The sequence below is a fragment of the Centrocercus urophasianus genome, unplaced genomic scaffold (genome assembly GCF_019232065.1).
Source record: "Centrocercus urophasianus isolate 14NV4802_14NV808 unplaced genomic scaffold, USGS_Curo_1.0 seq_34, whole genome shotgun sequence".
In the NCBI taxonomy this organism is placed as follows: domain Eukaryota; kingdom Metazoa; phylum Chordata; class Aves; order Galliformes; family Phasianidae; genus Centrocercus; species Centrocercus urophasianus.
Genome location: NW_024884911.1, coordinates 299,061 through 315,039, shown reverse-complemented (window position 1 = coordinate 315,039; position 15,979 = coordinate 299,061). Strand labels below are relative to the sequence as shown.

The 15,979-nt window shown below is 49.6% G+C and overlaps 1 protein-coding gene across 3 annotated transcripts in view; it reads right to left on the bottom strand.

The window, feature by feature from the left end:
* Positions 1-15,592, bottom strand: part of LOC122166805 (discoidin domain-containing receptor 2-like) — a 37,859-nt gene extending 22,267 nt beyond the window's left edge. Inside the window, exons 1-5 of one of the 3 annotated variants that reach the window (XM_042830849.1) lie at positions 15,506-15,570; positions 11,947-12,025; positions 6,785-6,920; positions 2,611-2,713; positions 535-763 (exon numbers count right to left, since the gene is read on the bottom strand). In XM_042830849.1, the coding sequence (XP_042686783.1) occupies positions 535-763; positions 2,611-2,713; positions 6,785-6,848 (396 nt within the window). In that variant the 5' untranslated portion in view covers positions 6,849-6,920; positions 11,947-12,025; positions 15,506-15,570. Of the gene's footprint in view, positions 1-534; positions 764-2,610; positions 2,714-6,784; positions 6,921-9,654; positions 9,769-11,946; positions 12,026-15,505 lie in introns of those variants that run through there. The other 2 variants (XM_042830848.1, XM_042830850.1) reach the window with 2 other exon arrangements.
* Between the last annotated feature and the right edge of the window lie 387 nt (positions 15,593-15,979).

Here is a 15,979-nt window from a genome sequence, read left to right as displayed (position 1 = left end):
CCCTCTTGTACTTTGCATGCTCCATGACTCAGTATCTACTACTCACAGAATGGCCAGGGTTGGAAGGGACCTCAAGGATCACGAAGCTCCAACCCCCTGCCACACGCAGGGCCACCAACCTCCACATTTCACAGCAGCCCAGGCTGCCCAGGGCCCCATCCAACCTGGCCTTGAACACCTCCAGGGATGGACGGGGCATCACAGCCTCTCTGGGCAGCTGTTCCAGCACCTCACCGCTCTTTCTCTAAAGAACTTCCCCCCGACATCCAACCTCAATCTTCCCTCCCTCAGCTTAAAACCATTTCCCCTTGTTCTGCTGTTATCTCCCCTTTCAAAGAGTTGATTCCCCTCCTGTTTGTAGGCTCCCTTTAGATACTGAAAGGCTGCAATGAGGTCACTCCGCAGCTTCTCTTCTCCAGGCTGAACAAGCCCAGCTCCCTCAGCCTGTCACCTGTAGGGGAGGTACTGCAGCCTGCTGATCATCTTTCTGGCTCTCCTCTGGACCCTCTCCAGCAGCTCCCTGTCTGTACTCACCTTCCTGCCCTGACGATCCTTCCAGGAGATCCAGCGCTCCCCGTTGCGGCTGTAGTCGATTCGATAGGCACGGGCAAATTCTTTGCCTGTGGCACGGGCATGTCGTCCCTGAGTCCCAATCAAGGTGATGAAAAACAGCTTATGCAGGTCGATTTGGAGGAACTGTACATCTTCTGGTTGCAGCAACCCAGCTGGGCACCAGGCTCCATCGCCCTCTTCCCTTTGTAACCTGGGGAAAACACAAATTAAAAGACTTCACTTCCGAGGACCAATCCTCCCCAGTAGCTTAGGAGACACCTGAAAACTGAGAATTGAGCAAAAGAACGGTAGTAAAAACCTCTCCCTTTTGGACTGACTTTTGACACTTCCCAGAGTCCTGCAGCCAGGCTTTTCCTGCTCAGGACAGCCCCTCTTTGTTTTAGATACCTCTCTGTAACCATTAAAAGTCATTCCTGTCCCAGAAGCAGCAATATAATGCTGCTCAGATACAACTGAGCTAATCAGTAGGAAATGGTGCATTGCCTGCTTTTTAGCATCGTGCCTAGGAAGTGCATATTTCTCCTACCTTTCACACAGGGAATGCTGTTCAACCTCCTCCCTACAGCTGTATCAAGCACAGAGGAGTTATCTTAATATACATTTAAGAAAGAAAGCTCTGCCCATCTACAAATTGTTCTGTGTCATCTCAAACTATCCATCACATTTCCCTCATTCATCAGACTTGCTTGTGCACAACACTGCTAGCCACATGATGTGGAACTCTGTGCTTAGAAGTTGAACACTGCAATACCAGATGCAAAAATTCAGGTTTGTAATCCTTGGAGACTGCATGCCAAGAAGAGCACTCCAGCAATAGAACCATATAACCACTGAATACCCCACGTTGGAAAGGACTCATCAGCAGGTGGAGCCACAAAGGCACCAGTGCCTTACCTAGACTTGTCTGAGTTTGGCTGTGCAAGCCAGCAGGTGGTGAAAGTTTCTAATGTGGACACAAGGAGACTCTGCAGTCTTCAGCAACAGAGATTTCCTAGCAAACAGGAAGCCCTTGAAGTGTCCTTGTCATTCTGACAGCAATCTCAGCTCTAGCTGATGGAATTAATGAGTGCAGTCAACCCCTATGAACCAAGGAAAGAAGCACCCAGGAGACACTATAGGTCAAGGCAGTGGCAAGAGAAAGACAGCTCTAACAGAGTCAGCTGGGGACATCTTTATGTCTTCACCCTGTGGACATCTGGCCGCCCTGGCAAGCAGATTTTGGTAGCACATGGTAAGTGATGCCCCATGTATTTGCAGAACTGGGAGTAAGCCAAAACAGTATAAATATAAATAAAGCATTGTAGCTAACTTGAAATTCAAATCTGAGTTGCACAGAAACTACAGGAATGTTTGACATCATCCTAACAAACAAGTCTGAGGAAAGTCAGATTTGTAAATACTTTGAAAGTATCAGCTTTGAGGTAAATGAAACAACAGAAATGAAAAGCCAAGCTCAAGAGAAACATATTAATATTGCTTGACCTTGAAAGAAAATCCTCAAGCTGCTTTTTTTTTTTTTTTTTTTACAATTCCTCAACTCTACATTTTCCAGGTTTTTGGGTCCAAGCACACACAGCCCATTTGTTCAAAAGGATGCTGTTGAAAATTCATCCTCATCAGTGATTTCCTACAATTTAGTTGCAAACACTCCACAAGAGCCCCTGGGGTGCTGTCCCAGGCTGACTTTTAAGATCCAAATCCATTGGCAGATTGGTGTTGGAAGCGATCTGTGGAAGCCCAGTCCAATCTCCTGCTCACCAGGGGGCTCAATCCAGCTGTGCTGCCTTGAACAGCCAAATCCTGAACTGCTCCAAACACTGAGACATGGCCACCTCCCCGGGTTCGTGTCTGACATCTCACCACTTCATGGGGAAAATTCTTAATATTGAGTCACAGCTTCACGCGTTGCAAGAATGAGGGTTGGTTTGTGTTTTTTTTTTTAAACAGTGAAGCTAAACAAATATATTTTCCTCAATCACATACTGGGTAACTTCAAAAGAAAATCAAAATGTTGTATTTTGCCTTCTGTTGACCCACCGTGCATACTGGGGCCCTGTGGAGTCATACCACTGGCTGGAAGCAGTGATGTCTTCATCCCGTATCGTGCCTTCATGCATTCCCAAAGGGTAACGGCATGTAGCTGAAAATAGGAACCAAAGCAAGCAAAAAATCAGTACCAACTCTTTAGAGACCAACAGACAAGTTTAATTAAAAGGCTGCCATGCCTAGGGAATAAACATGGTAATGATAAAATCAAGAACACAAATAAAAAGGATGAAATGCTTTGTAATTGCAGTAAACTGAAATTACAAGTAATGAAATGCACTCAGTATCATTCAGCAGAGTCCTGCAAGGCAAAAGCTTTACAAAGAACAAGAAACCCAAAATCATTCTAGTATTACTGATTGCATGGACCCATTCTACAGTGAAATGTATAGCAACTGTTTTTTTGATCACAGGGCAGTTAATTCAACACTGAGCCCCCTGGCAACAGATGGGCTGCACCAGTCTCAAAGGGGAAAAGCATTCCAGCCCAGGAGTTGGCAGGGCTTACTGAGACAGCTTCAGACTAGGTTTGAATGGGGAAAGGGATAAAACCAGGCTCGCCAGAAATGAAGGATAGCATGCCAGGGTTGGAAGTGAGGCTGGTAGGCTAGAATTAAATCTGGCAACCACTGTGAAAGATAATAAAAAACGTTTTTACAAACATATTAACAGCAAAAGGAGGGCCAAGAAGAATCTCTGTCGTTTATGGGATGCAGTGGGGAATATTATTATTGAGAAGAAAGAGAGGCTGAGATTTTCAATGCCTTCTTCTCTTCTGTCTGTAACAGTCAGATGAGTTGTCCTCAGTGTGCTGAACCCCTGAGCTAAAAGACAGAGATGAGCAGCAGAATAAACTCCAGCAATTCAGGAGGGAACAGTTAGCAACACGCTATTCCACCTGTACTGCCAGAAGTCCATGGGAGTGGATGGGATTCACCTGAGGGTGCTGAGGGAGCTGGGAGAAGCGATTGCCAAGTGCCTGCCCATCATTTCTCAGCAGTCCTGGTCAGCTGGGGAGGCCCCAGACATCTCAGACCTACCAACACAGCAGCCATCTCCAAGGTCAGAAGGAGGATCCAGGAACTACAGGCCTGTCAGCCTGACTTCAGAACCAGGGAATATGACAGGCAGTTCATCTGGAGCGCAATCACACCGCATGCAGAGGACAAGCGAGGGATCAGGCCCGGCCAGCATTGGTTCATGAAAGGCAGGTCCTGCCCAACCAACCTGATCTCCATCAATGATCGAGTGACTCACCTGGTGGATGAGGGAAAGGCTGCAGATACAATCTACCTAGACTTCAGTAAAGCCTTTGTCTCCCACAGCACTGACACTGCTGTGGCACTGCAGGTTACAGCAAATTGAGCAAAGTCCACACTGCTCACACTGGTCTGTCACCACCTGTATCTGTAAGCGAAGCAAGCATCTCTCTCAAGGTAAGAGTTCAGACAAGGTGCCTCAAAGGAGTGCAGACAACAGCTCTGCATGCTCACCACAGCCCAGTGCAGCAGCTTACAAGCCTCTGCTTGGCCAAGCTCTTCTGCCTAATGTCATGTTTTGAACGTCTCAGAATATCAGAGATGCTTCAGAAAACTCAAAGTCTAATGTATTCATTAAGCATCAGTATTCAAAACAGGCAAGTGAGATATTTTTGTCAGACTGACACCAGCAGCAGATGAAACGATACAACTCTTTTATTTGGGATTAAATCATGAAACAATTAAAAGCAGAACAGTCATTCGTAAATCCTGGAAGAGAAAAGGCAGAAGCACGAAACCCACCTCTTGTTACCACCAGAACAAACTGTTCTACAAACACCTGAATGCTGAGTGCAAGGAAAGTCAAAGCAAATTAGCACTATGGCAAAGTGTATAAAAACTAGAAAACACCACTATACAACTGTCTGTGTTCATGGTCATATATGGAACACATATGGAACACAGCCATTACTTCCTTTCCCATCAAAAGGTAGAGAATGCAACATATTATGCACAAGGACAGATCAGCCTCCTTAAGGAAGAGATTACTAAAGCACGGCAAAGCTGACTTACATCTTGAACAATTACTTCATGTAATCAAGGTCGCCGAGCATTAGGTAGCTGAATTCAAAAACAGTGCATCAACATATCCATCCTTACCTTATTAAGCACTCTATAAATGCCACAGGTTCACATGGCCTCAGACACCAGCTAGGCACACTCACAGATCTAACAGCACTAATGGCTAGCAAATGGACACACCAAGTGCTTGCACAGAAAGCTCTGAAGCAGCAAACTGCAGTGAGCAGAGGCAGCTGGGGGACAGAGCTGTAAGCCTGTTCTGATACTGAACAGTAAGCTTAGAAAACCAAACTGGCCTCACATGTCTTAACTCTTGCCTGTCCCATCAGCAGACCAGTACAACTTGATCAATTACTGGAAAGTAATTATTATTATGCTGCTGACTTGTGGGCGAGTATCTAAAGAGTTCCCAAAAAGACAGAATTGATCACCTGAAAGCAGAGTGCTTTTGAGATTCTGCAGTGGGAGTCCTGTCTGGTCACATTTTTGCTAAAGGTTAACAGCACTCCCTGCAACAGCGCCATACAAAGGGCAAATGGAAACCAGAGCGGCCCTGGCATTGAGGAATGCACTCTGAACACAGCTGTGACTCAACAACAGCAGAAAGCTCTCACCAAAAAGCAAGTCCTTCTGTGCAAAAAGCCCACCTGGGCTCTGTCACCCAGCAAGGACCCCTGCTCGGACTTCCCCAGTTCTTCACTGTGCACCCCAGCACACACACCCCTGCCAGGTAGATAGAGGGTCTATCGCATCTCTCACGGTGAAACCAAACATCTGATGCTGGGCTAAAGGACTAACACAGGATCCTTCCCACCCAGGCCTAGCACCATCCGCAGAGCAGCTCCTCGGGTTCAGGGGGCACCTGCACTGCTTACAGGCAATGCTGCAGACAGGCTATGGAGGTGCTTTGGACTGCTCCTGGAGCAGCTCAGAGCAAGACAATCAGTGGGCATTATGGGCAAGGAGCACCAGGTGTCTGGATGGGAACAGGGCATAGCCCTTGAGGCAGAGGCAGCTGAACAGCCAGGGGAGCTAAGAAAGCAAAGCTGCTTAAGGAAGCCAAACTCAGAAGTCCTAGAAAAACCAGATGTTCACTTCTTGGAAGCCTTGTGCTCATAGCCCACTCTCCAGCCAAGGTTCTGCACTGAGGACAGCTTTTCCTATGTGTAATTTATGTACTTACCACCACCTAAAGGGATTTGCATGTGATTGTTAAATGTTGTGGAAGTACAGGGAAAACAATCAGAACCAGCTGGCAACCCTTGTTCAAAGCTGGGCATAGGGAACAGGCATATAAATACCTGCTGAGCTCCCCCACAGGCCTCACTTCACATCTGCATGGCTGCAGCATAACCTCAAACTGCTGCAAACATCTACAAGGGACAGTGGGGTCAGAGCTTCAAACACAGCCAGACACAACAAGCCCCTTTAGGGCAGCACTGCTGGCTCACCACACCTTGGGCCAATCTGGACACAGATTAGACTAATTAATTTCAGGCTGTCTCCAGCAGCAGCCACCTTATTATGGTGATTTTCACAACATACTGCAGATCATTATCTTATTAATCACTCAGACTCGTAACTTGCTCAGTGCTGCAGGATAAGAGGTCATTCTCTCCACAGGGACTCATAGGAACTCCTACCTATAGCTTAGCTTTGTGCCAGGTATGGTTTCTAAATGTTCCCTTCCACATCTCTCTCCAGAATCCCCTGCTGGCTGCAGAACTGCTGTTTATGCTTTGCTAACTGGTAATTGGCTTTCCACAGTGAGCAAAGCATCTCCGAGCCAGCCTACAATCAGGTTTGTTCTGCAGGTTGCACAGCCAAAGCAATGAAGAGAAAACCAGAACTCCACACAGGCTTGCTGAATGCACTGGAAGGAATAAACCCACACGCCTGAGCCCTCCTGGAACTGTCAGATGTTGCACATCAGCACAAAGTACAACATCTACCTCAGCCTAGATGAAGGCAATCAGGGACTACATCAGCAATTACGTTGATGCCCATTGATTACATCTACACGTGTTTATCCTGAAAGGCAAAGAAAGGCTGAGAATGAAGATAGGGGAATTGGGAGATTGGAGGCCAATCTGGCAGCTCCCTACCAGGGTTGACTTCGGCGCCGGATGGCTCAGGCAGGGAGGCCAGCAGCAGTATGCAGAAGATCATGGTAGCAGTCGGACGCTGCGCAGGCTCAGATGGGCACGAGTCCTTCACAGGCAGCAGCTGCGATCTACATTTCTGAAACACAAAGCAAAGAGAAGATGAGAGCCCTCCAAAGGCAGGACGGCCACGCTGCCGTGTCGGCATGCTACAGTGCCATTGCCCTGTGATGGGTTGGGCAGGTCGTGCCTTCAGAAGTGCCCTGACCTCAGCTCCTGACCGGGCGCTGACTGATGGTTAACACTGCCCGTTACCTGCACCACCTCTGGAGGTGAAGTGCAATCCAGCTCAGCTCCACAGCCTACTAAACAGACACACCACTACTGCTCTTAAACAAGACTGACGAAAGCAATAACTCCTCCATTTATTCATCAGTTTCCTCGTTATATTAATGAGCACAGAAGCTGCTGCTACAGCCAATCTGGATGGCCCAGCCAGGCTCCCCAGGCAGCGCTGAACCCAGATACACACTTGTATCCACACCAACTGCTAACCCCCAAATACCCGAGGCTTGTCACACAATCTAGAGGTGAATTTCCAAACCAGGGTGAAAATAATCTCTCCCTTCATGTCCACACTGCTGCCAACAGAGCGTGTGCACTCACACATGCAAGTACACTTAATTTCCTGCTTGGAAATGAGAAAAATAGCAAAGGGCTTAAACTCTGGCAATTTCAGTGGAAAGCCATAGTACGACCTCATGTTCCTTGAGGTGTTATCAGTGAGGTTACATTGATTCTTTGTGTCCACATTCATCACAAACTGCCTCAGGAAGTTCCCATCCCAGAAGACTGCTTTAGAACAGGCAGGTTAGAAGGCTTGTCTTGAACTTGAACGTTTGAAGAAAACAGAACAGACCAATAAATTAAAAGTTGCCTGTGCCAAGGAATATTTGCTGAAGAACCCTCAGAGTGCTATTAAAAAAAGGTAAAAATTGAATGTTAGGATTTGTTAACAAAAGGAAGAGATCATCACCGTGCCAGCACATACACATGCTTAGGAATGGCAGAGCATCAGATGCCATTAGCTCAGAGATTGCTAACAAAAGATGGATTTTCCCACCCCACATAACTAAGCCACACAACTCACAGCCTAAAGTTGCCATGGATACCCAAACAATTGGCTTTATTCACAACAAAGATGCACCACTGGTTCCTAAGGCTGAAGGTAAAACCTTTGGCTCAGGAAATCCCCAGCTGCACATTGCCAGACACCCAGGAGCTAAATCAGGGTTAGAATCACTGAGGCTTGCCCTGTTTCTATTCTCCTTCCTAAGGATTTGCTATTGGCCATTGTCCTCGCTGGACTCACTCCATCAGAAAGAATAGCTCTGAGTCTGAAAACCAAGCTAGGGGCCTTCCTAGGAAAGCCAAATGTGGTGCAGGAGGGGGAATTAATGAGGATGCTGTGCCCAGCAACGTGACAACATGAGCAAGAGGCAAAAACCTCACAACTACAAGGCCTGAGACGGAGACACAGCAGAGAACTGCTTGGAGGGGCTTGGGGTGCCCTGTGGGTGCAGCTGGGGCTGGGAACGCTCCTTCCCTGCGTGTCCCCACACAGTAACAGAGCTGCCAGGTCCTGAGGGGTCCTGGCAGGAGAACAGCGACTCAGAGACATCTCCCAGGTGGCCTCTCAGCTGGAGGCTTAACAGCTGCCAACTGCACAGGAGTGCTCAGCTGGCAGAGGACAAGCACACAGATGCCCCACATCCTCATCACCCCCGGCAGAACACAGAGGACAGCCTGGCAAGCAGGAAATGATGAGACATCTGTGGAGACACGGGCCAGCACCCACAGCAACACTCTGGAAAGGTCCTCTGTAAGTCACGCAGGGTTAACAGCCAAAGAGCACTGAGACAGATAGTGCCTGCTGCCAGGTGGGGACAAGAGCCCTCTGCTGAGGCAGAAAAAGAAAAAAAGGAATCAGAGCAATCCCAAATGTGATTTCAAGCATCCAAATGCTTCGGCTCTTCGTCTGAGTGACAGGCACTGAGAGGTCCCAAGTCTTAGAATAAGGACTGCCTTTTTACTAGAGCTGTGCTGAGGCTGTCACCCTCTCAAGTCACAACAATGGCCACAATTATCCCTGCAATATAATACATGTGACATGCAACACGTACAGCAGCAGCATCCAAAATTATCTATTTTGACCAGGTACAGAACAAACACCATCATTTAGGTGCCCATTTACCTAAAGATCACATGTCCCAAATCAAACCTATTATATAATCATCCATCCAGCCACGTTGTCATATCTCCACCTGAACACAGTGATCAGTATATCAGAGACAACAAGAGGGAAGAGGGAACTGGGGAGAGCAAGAGAAGGCATGCAGAAATGCCCGAGCAGCATGCCAGCTCCTGGCATGAGCCAGCAGCCAGTGCAGGAGGAACAGCATGGGCTGGGATAGCACATGGGTTGCCTCTCTGACCCTATCCCACAGACCAGGGCCTTTCCTAGGGGCATGTGGAGCTCAGCAGGTCATGTAAAACCAGTGTGTCTTGAGGGAACAGCAAACTGAAACTGGAAGATGTGACCATAGCAGCCAGCCTGGTCTCCAGGAAATACACTAGGAAAGTTTCAGAGCTGGCTGTAGAGCTCACCTGCCTGTAGTTCTGTGCCTATGAAAGCTGCATTTGGCCTAGAGACCTCTGCTTCCATTCTCTTACCCAAAGAGGGTCCAAAATAAGCAAGATGAATCCTTCTGGGATGCGTCCTTCACCACTGATGGCAGACAGAAGACAAAGAGCTGTCTTGGACAAGGCTCATCCCTCCCTGACAGCCACAGTTAAGTGAGAAGAATCCTTACCTTTGCATGTGGCAGTGAAGGAATATTTCCAGCAGATGAGCCCTACGTGGAGATCCCAGCAGCTGGGTTCAGCGTGCACTGAATTTTTTCTTCCAAGCACACTCAGCTCCTGGTCCTGGACCACCACTGTGCAAGCAGCATCACTCCTCATCTTCTCAAGCCCTACCCCACAGCTGTTGGTGCCTTGTGCAAGACACCAGGATGTTTTTCCCACTCATCTCATAATTTAGAGGAACCTTGGCTCCACTCTGGAGCTCTTGATCCTGGGAACTGCTGTTTGAACAACTACTGATGCTGATTTCTGCTGAGGCTAAATCTCAGCTGGTAATAGATTTGATTTCCAAACTGCACGCTTCCATGTGCTAGAGCACACTGGAATACACTACATAATACAAGCCTCTGTGCAAACTGCTTGGGAATCATCTTCCTAATGACTTTTTTTTTCTGGGCTGACAACTCACTTTTCCTCACAGCTCTTTCAGCTGCATTGGAGTCCTTGGGTTTATGGTGCCTCTCCTCCTGACCTGTGCATGTACATAAAGTGCCAACACCACAGCACGAGCCCCAGACCAGCACAAACAGGATTAGCAACATCCTCACAGTGGCAAGAAAGTGTTAAACTCTGTCCTCAGACTGAATGGATCAAGTTGCTAATTGCTAACAGCTGGCTGAAGGAGAATAAAATCCTGTTACAATCATTGTGAGAGTGGAAAAAAAAAAATAAAAATCTAAAAAGTTGCTGAAAAAACTCACTGAGAAATGCAATGGATGGCAGCTTTTTCCCCAACATAGCCAGCAGGTCCAAACACCCAGTCCAGCTCTCCAGCAACACGGCTCACTATGCCCAGCTCCCCGTGTGCCCTGCAAGCACACTGAGCACAGGAGGGAGCTGTTCTGTAGCTATCTGCATGAAGAAGGTGGGACTTGGAGCTCCTCCAGGCACTATTCTCCCTCCAGAGATCCATTATGGAGGTCTGGCATGTTTGCAAGCCTCTCTAGATCCTGACTGAAACTGCCATTCGTTTTAACTGGTTCCTTTGCAGATCATTACCTTGGAGGGGACCTTTGGGTTTGTTGCAGGAATCCCATTAAAGATGCCCAGCAGTGTGCCAAGATATTTCATGGTCATGACCAAGGCTCATGGGTGTGCATCCATTTCTGCATGCTGTGTAACAGGAGGATCGATCCAGAACTGAAATATCCCCAGAGGGGGTTCAGGAACGGTCAGGATGACTGGACATTACATCCCAGCAGCCCTAACGGCACTCAAGGAGGAAGCAGCAAAGCCACTCAATGGGGCAATATCTGAAGCCTGAAGGAGGAGGCAGGGAAGCGCGACTGCCATTTCAAGGGCTCCAGAACAATGGTGGGGCTTTTCTGTTGCCTCAGAACTAATTGGACACTCCCAACAGTCCACCTCTGGAGCACACACAAGCCCACACAGCCCCGGTCCTGACCAAACCACGTGTGCTGACGAAAATGCTTAGCAGAAGAAGTTCCAATCACCTCCTCCCTATAAGCTCCTGTTTACCAATAACAAAGATTCACCCTCACAACTCAGCCAGCATCACGTTAAGAGCACACAGGGACAAATGTCATAAGAAGGGCAATACCTTCTAGCTAAGCCAGCTGCCATTAGATTGGAAAATACACAAGTTACATCAGGATCCCTGGCCTGAGAGGAAGGCCACCCACCCCAGCACCAGGGGGCTACCAGATGGCAGCAGCCCCTTAACAGCACCCTGGGCTCCATGAGAAGCAGGTGACAAGTTTTCCCATACGCAAACCTGAAGAACAGTCTCTGCAGCCAGCCCTGGATATAACACAAGGAGAAGTTCTGTGTGACTAACAGGTGGGACCAGGACAGACCAAGCATCATGGAGACCGAAGGCCAACATGCGGGGCACTAAGGAGGAATTGGGCATGCCAGCGAGGTCCTCGTGCAGGGGACCAAGGGGAGATGGCCAGGGAGACCAGAACCATGTGGCAGCATCAGGAGTGCAGAGGGAACACAAGGCATGGCCAGACTCCACGCGGCTGTGGGTGACAGCAACCAGACTTCAGGGAAAGGGGTTGGGGTTTAATCAAGATGCATAAGGTAAGAAGGCCTAGAAAAAGCAAGTAGCTTCAGTGGGATCTTCAAGGTGGCATTTGGAGATGTACCACTAGCAGAGAGTGCATGGGATTCATTCAGTGACCAACAGTGCTGCAGAGTGGCACACGGGGCGGGGATAGGGACAGCACACAGGGACTGTGGCAGAAGACCATGGAGGTCTGGTATGCTTTGTGTACCTGTAAGTGGGTGATGGGGCTCTCAAGAAGCTGGTGAGGGTCTGAGACTTTCCACAGCACAGCCAAAGACCTGATGAGGCTGCTAGGGGAAAAGAAAGCATCAATGCCTGCACAATTTTTAGAAGAAAAAAAAAAAAATCATATCCCAGGCACTTGTACATGGTGGATATACAGCATCTGGAGAAGGCCCAGCTCATGGCCCCAAGCACAAAGGGCAGCCCCAGCTGCAGCCCAGGAGAAGTGTGGAGGTTTGGGCAAGTGTGACACCCCAAATGTTCCAGCATTTCCCTCTTGCCTGTGGGCTGATTCCACAGCAGTGGGGTGTTCTCAGTTTGGGAAACTGCTCAGAGCTCTTCCTCACAAACCAGATTTAAGCAGCAGTGAAGAAATGCAACACAACCCATCAAGCTAACCAGGCCAAAATAGAAAACAGAGAAGTAGAGCCAGAGATAAGGAAATGCAGTTCACCATCCCGTGATGCTGGGATTGCAGGAGAACAGATGATGGGCACAAACAGAAGGCCCTGACCATCTCCTCTTGCCCAAGCAAAGGCATCACTTTGTCCCTTACCAGAACTTCCTTCCTACACAGAACCCACAGTGGCACACGTACAGCTCTCCTCTATTCCTTACACTTGTGTTTCTCTACAGGTTTTTTAATTCCTCCTCTTTTTTGAGGCTGTTTACTTTTTTTTCTTTAAACAATCCTTGAAGCACAGCAGCTACAAGCTCACAACGTTCCTCCCAGACCCACCATCTCCCGCTCCGAGGCTCACATAGCAACCATTTATATGACATGTTAACCACACAGATGACAGATGGAGTATTAAGAGCACTCAATCTAAACCACCTTCCTCCCTCCCCGTTCTCAAGGGGCTCCACCATAACCTTTTACTTAACAGTGCTCAAACTCGCACTCAGAAGGAGCTCAGGTTACGGAGGCACAGAGCTGTTGGGGCTGGATGAGCTCCTGGGCAGAGCACTGCAGGGTTAGCACCAAGCTCGGAGCAGCAGGGCAAGGCTTTGGCCAGCCAGGGTTTAAAAGACTGCACAGACTGAGGCTCCCCCAGCTTCCAGGCTTCAATGGCACTCTGTCTTCCCTAAAGATGTACCAGAGCAGCAGAACTCATCCCAGAGGCCGGGGTATGGCAGCAGCCCTGCAGCACAGCACAGATCGTGCTCCCGCTGCCTTCTATTTTTGGGAGCTATCAGGTGGCGCTTTGTAAATCAACCTCATCAACAGAACATGGATCGGCCGAATGGAAACTGGGATGGTGCCATCCGAGCACAGCCACAAGGGAAGGGAGAGCTCACACGGGTGGCAAAGCAGTGCTGAGTCCTCCCATCCAAACCACCATCGGCGTGCTCTACCCACCAGCTGGGTGATGCACCAGGGCATATCTACACAAATCCACACAGATATCAAAATACTTCTCACTGCCCTGAGCTACATTTGTGTTTTTTTCAGTTGTAATTAGTTTTCTCTATTAACTGCTCCCTTCCAGAAAACCCAGCTCACAGTTACAGCTCCCTACCTATGCTTTCATGCAGACTGCTCCATCCAGATTCTTTTTAAAAACAGGCCAAGCAGCCTCTTTGCAAAAGCAGAAGGGAAGCAAACAACGTGCAGAGCAGCGTGGAGCATCCAGCCCTGAGCTGAGAGCTGCTGGTCGGGCTGTGCGAGGGTGGGAGCCAAGCACTAGGAGATGGTTCAGTGGAAAGGAAAACAAACTCTATGCTGGAACTCCTACTAGTTCAGCTGGCAACCCAGTTTACATCAGAGCACTGCAGCAATGCTAGCACTACCAAATGCTGCATTTTATGGGTTTTGTAGAAACGTCCCTTCATTCAGAAAAAGAAACTTCCGTGCACCTGTCACTGACTTCATCATGACAGCACTGCTGTCGTCCTCCCTCAAAACATTTACCAATGGGAAAAGTGAGCTGTACCACACATTTACAGAGACCACGCTGGAGCAAGCTTTTCCAACAGCAAGAAACACAGGCTGTTATCACCAACTGCATTCCATGGGTGCAGGCAGCTCCTCAGCACAGCTCACTTCTTCAGAGGGCAGAGCAAGGGGAGCCTGGCTGCACACTGCTCAGTGAGCTGTGCTTACTACAAAGTGCTTTTCAAGTTTAACTGGGGAAGTGCCCAGCAAAAACAGGAGCAGAGACAAAGCTTTGGGGTGAGCTGAATCTCTGCTGCAAGCCCAGAGAGCCAGCAAGGATCTTGTTGCTCTGCGTTCTGCAGGGTGTGCTATTCACTGGTACAGCTCTAAAAGATAAAGTTTAACTTCTTGCACACTGAGATGAAATGTTAATTAACTCAGTGTTCCAACGAAATACGTAGCATGACTGCAGACAGTTCAGAGAGCACCCCTGCTTACCGCAACGTACTTCAAGCAATCAAACCAAATGGTTTGTTTATAAACAAAGCAAAACAAGGACACTGAGAAAGATCTCGCAGCATTTCGCAGCCATGGAAAGGCAGCACGGTCGGGCCTGATGGAATCTTTTTCAAGACAAATCAGAAAGAGGAGATCAGAAAATCAGTAAGATTAGGGAAGGCAGGGAGGTAGGAAAAGCTGCAAGTCCCGCATTGTTTGAGGCAACGAGAAATATGGGAAATAAAATATACAAAACGCCGATGCCTAGACCAAAGAAGAGGATCCCATTTACCTCTTTTCTGTACTGGACTGAAATTAAAACCAGCAAATTAAAGTTGAGGGAATGAAATTCCACAGCACACACATTACGCCTCCGGGACGCGCTGCCACAAAGCAGCACAGGACTCATTCAATGCAACACGGGCAGTGGATCTCCACAGTAAGAACAGCTGTGGTTCCATCAGCACAGCAACAGGCAGGACTTGCTGGCTGCAAGCACTCACCCAGGCAGGTATAAGCAAAGCTGTAATTAAGGCAGCATAGAGCTCTGTGCCGCAGGTCGGGCTGTTCTCTGCCTGCCCGCAGCCCGGCTCCTGCACTTTCCTGTTGCCAGGGTTGGAGCTTTGTGTCTGTGCAGCCTCCAGCAGCTTCATGCAGAGAGCAGCGCTAGCCACCTCTTATTTAAAAGAACAGAAGCCCCACGAACGCGTTGTTCTCCGCGGCACACAAAGAGTGGATGGAATTTCAGCCAAACTATTAAATAAAAACCCACGGAGCGGAGAGCAACCCTGCAAGGCTCTGCGGTGGGAACGGGGCTGCTTGGGGAAAGTTCTCAGCACCTGGAAAAAGGGGGTTTACCAGGGAAGTAATCGCACTCATCCGGAGCGGAAAGTCCCGCAATGAACCCCTGCCAGGACGCGGAGAAGCAGCAGCACCCCTGCGTGCCAAGACAGCTGCCAGGACCCCGACGTGCCACCGGGTGCCATCGGGAACGGCAGGGAGCCCGGCAGCCCAGGATGCTGCCAGCCCCGGCCCCCAAACCCTTCCTGCGGGCACAACGGCTGCAAACCTGACTCCGGCCCCACGAATCCCCACGGAAAGGAAAGCGGGGCTGAGAGCCGGCGGGCCGCGAGCAGAGCGCTGCGATTGCCCCAGCCGGCCGCTCACCCACCTGCCTCGCTCGGGGGCTGCCGACAGCGGGGAACGACGGCAACGCGTCCTCCGCGCCCCGCGGCCCGTCCCGCCGGCATTCCTTGCAGCTCTCCACCGGCACGATGCGTTCAAACTCCGGCAGCTCCTCCCCGCTCCCTCCCTCCGCGCACACGGACGGGCTCGAGAGGCGGCCCTGCCTCTATCAGCGCGGTTCCTATGGCGACTGCCGGCCGAGCAGATGGGAAGGGAGCTCGTCGGCGAGGCGGATCTGCCTCCTCGGATTCCTCCGCTCTTCCCTGTCCCGCCGGCCCCTCCTCGCTCCAGCGCTCTCCCCAGGGGCTGCTCTGCTGGCGTTCGGCCCGGGCTCAGGCTGGAGGAAGGCCAAGCTTTGAATTCATTTAGTAAAACCACAACATAAAGCAGCTCTCCTGCTCAGGAAGCAGGGCCCGTGTAGTCGCAGAGGCAGGCCGGCCCTGCGCTGCCAGCTTGCACC